General features: G+C 40.3%; 1 protein-coding gene across 1 annotated transcript in view; it reads right to left on the reverse strand.

Moving 5' to 3' along the window:
* Positions 1 to 338: 338 nt before the first annotated feature.
* HACD4 (3-hydroxyacyl-CoA dehydratase 4) overlaps positions 339 to 3,110 on the reverse strand; it is a 16,563-nt gene continuing 13,791 nt past the window's right edge. The window contains exons 5-7 of the mRNA XM_010170727.1: positions 1,929 to 2,035; positions 1,120 to 1,251; positions 339 to 421 (exon numbers count right to left, since the gene is read on the reverse strand). Of these exons, the coding sequence (XP_010169029.1) occupies positions 339 to 421; positions 1,120 to 1,251; positions 1,929 to 2,035 (322 nt within the window). The remainder of the gene's footprint in view (positions 422 to 1,119; positions 1,252 to 1,928; positions 2,036 to 3,110) is intronic.

Here is a 3,110-nt window from a genome sequence, read left to right on the forward strand (position 1 = left end):
GCAAGAATTAACACCATATTTTGTGTTGTTAATGTGATTGTGAGTTCAATTCACAATTTTTTCTCTTCATTTTTTTTCAGAGTTCTCTTGATATATGCTAGAAGAAATACATTCATTTTTAAAAATACCACCATTTGAAGTCAAAACTTTCAAAAGTAACTACTTATTTTGAGCTACTCCATTTTTGAGGTGCATTAAAGAAACCTGCTTTTTCTGAAAATTAAACAGTCAGATAATGTATGTGCACACAGGACTTTTGCATTGAAAAATTATTTTTAAGCTATGATATGCAGCAGCTCACTGGGAATATATTTCTTATTTCCAAACAAAATATCGATTTAGCTTCTTTTTTTTTTTATGTTGCCTGTCCCTAGGTGTGCTTTCCTTTCAGAGAAGAGGTTCTGGATGATAAAGCACATACCTGAATCAAAACACAAAGTGGTGTAAGAGCAAGGGAGTAGAGTCCAAAGTGTCTTCAATTCATTTAGAAGAAACAGCATGAGCCTTATCTAGCAACCTTGCATGGTTCCTTCCATAAACTTAGGAGCAGAACAGTGTGTCACAAAGATGAGATCCTTCAAATTAGTGTTAAAGCCAATGACAGAACAAAGAGTTGGCTATGAAGCCAAATTCAGTTCAAATTTTCAAAAGTATTTTGTTGAGAAGGAGAAGGGGTCTATTTACATGCAGGTTTTGGGGTCAGCTCTTTTTTCACCCCTTTGGATGATCAAGCTGTGAAAGTCTGAATTTAGATACTACTCCTCATACCAGGTAGGAGGAATGAGTGAGGAGGGGTTGCACAGAATGAGACTGCGATCAAACAGGAATTTATTTAAAAAAAAAAAAAAAAAGGAGCAAGGATCATTGAAGCAATTTTTAGATTTTTGTTTTGTATTTTTATGCCTCACACACACACAGTGTCTCTTCCAAATTCAATTATTTGTGTTTGAAAGACATCAGGAATAAAAAAGCTGGTGAAAACTTCCCTGCAGTGGTCTGCAGGAGATGTGGCAGAGAGAGTTACAGTTTGTGAAGAGAGCTATACTGATTTGATTTTTTTGTTACTATAGGCATCCTAGTTGTGTTGAGACCCAGCTTTCTGGAAGATGAGCTACTCACCTGTGAAGAGCACTAGCAGGTACATTTTCAGAACATAGGGGAAGTAGATTGAGAAGGCAAAAGGAAATGGTATCTTGATGGAGTATGTGCCAAAGGATTCAAAATAAGGCAGTGATACACAAATTGCAAATGCTGTAAAATAACATGGTAAATCTTTAGTAAAAAGGAGGTGGAAGATGATCAAAAAGCTCCATATAAAAGTCAGTTGCCTTTAGGCACAGACAGCTATATTACATGCTGAATTTAACATGTCATTCGTATTCATGTGCATATGTTGTTTTCTCCTTCAGTTCAGTTTTGTAGGTCTGAGGTGCCAATTGCTCTTAATGCTAGAATTAGGAAGTATTTCCTATTCAGAAACTCCTGTAGTTGCACTGCTTTCCGTATAATCTCAGTGGGCACATTTCCTGGTGTAAGTATGATAAGCTGCTATGTAAGGTCAGCCTCAGCCGGGGAGAAGGCAGCTTTGGGACTTGCTGTCTAATGCGGCCAATGTGGAATGGGGGAATCCATACATTTTTTGTGGGGGCATTTTCCTGCTTTACCCAAAAGAACTAACATTTTCCCCATACTGTTAAACAAAACAAAACAAACCAGTCACACAATCCCCAGAGAACCCCTATTAAGGGAAAAGTACAGAAAGGGGAAAAATGGCTGACACACACATTAATATGAGAGTACATAAACACCTACGACTACTTTGGCAACACAAAAAGAAGTATCTTAAACACAAATGACAATGGAGCGGATCACATTTTATTGGAGAAGATTAAGGAATCAAGTCATGGGTACCTTTCCCATCTCCTTACCTTTAGCCAGAACTGAAAGGGGATAGAGCGGGATGCACAGTGAGAAGTTGAGCCATGTCAGTGGTAGGTAATATATTCCTGTCCTTGCTAACATGTTGTAAGTGTACCTACAGCAAAAGGAACAGCAGATGAGCTCAGACGGAATGATCATGTCCTTAAAATAAAGATATATTACTGAAAAACCCAAGGGAATTGCAGAATAGCTTAGAACTGCCTGCCTGAGAAAATTCAGAGCAATATTGCAACAGTTTTGTTCAAGCTCTAGTGATGCCTGAAAGCAGATGGTTCATTGTTTCATAAGGATTCTGTGGTGCTATCCTAGAGCAGGCAAACAACAATACAGCCCTCCAGCCCAAAGGCTGCATCAGCAACCAGCATGATTTTGTATTGGTCCATCAGAAAATGGATTTCAGTTAGGGATGTGACAACTGAGAGGGGCAGGCAGAAAATGACTCTTGCTTGGGACTGAGAAAATGATGATTTATGACTGAACTAGATAAACCACTGCTGAAGGAGACTAAACAGCAAAGTGATAGCAGATACTTAATCCTTTGTAGTACATCTGCCCCAATGTTGTTCAGTTGTGCTCCAATGTATTGGAGAGTTTTATTTTTACTGTAACTGTTACTGTTGCTCACAGGGAGACCAGAATGCTCAGGACTTCAGTCTCCACAGGTAAGCTAATCCTAGCTATTCTGATCTAGAATCATAGAATGGTTTGGGTTGGAAGGGACCTTAAAGATCATCCAGTTCCAACCCCCCTGCCATCAGCAGGGACACCTTCCACTAGACCAGGCTGCTCAAAGCCTCATCCAGCCTGGCCTTGAACACTTCCAGGGAGGGGGCAGCCACAGCTTCTCTGGGCAACCTGTGCCAGTGTCTCACCACCCTCACAGTGAAGAATTTCTTCCTCAGATCTAATCTAAACCTCCCCTCTTCCAGCTTAAAGCCATTTCCCCTTGTTCTGTCACTACCTGCCCTTGTCAAAAGTCCCTCCCCAGCTTCCTTGTAGGCCCTTCAGGTACTAAAAGTAGTACAACAGCTTTCCAAACACTGGAGAAACAGGTCTGATCACATTTTTGGTCAGCTGAAAGGCTTTTTGCCCTGTGGTCTTCCTAGAGATATGAAAATAAGGATTTTTAAGCCACTGTTGGGCAGGACCGTTTCTGACAGAGGGAACCA

The sequence above is a fragment of the Antrostomus carolinensis genome, unplaced genomic scaffold (genome assembly GCF_000700745.2).
Source record: "Antrostomus carolinensis isolate BGI_N321 unplaced genomic scaffold, ASM70074v2 scaffold6206, whole genome shotgun sequence".
Lineage (NCBI taxonomy): Eukaryota > Metazoa > Chordata > Aves > Caprimulgiformes > Caprimulgidae > Antrostomus > Antrostomus carolinensis.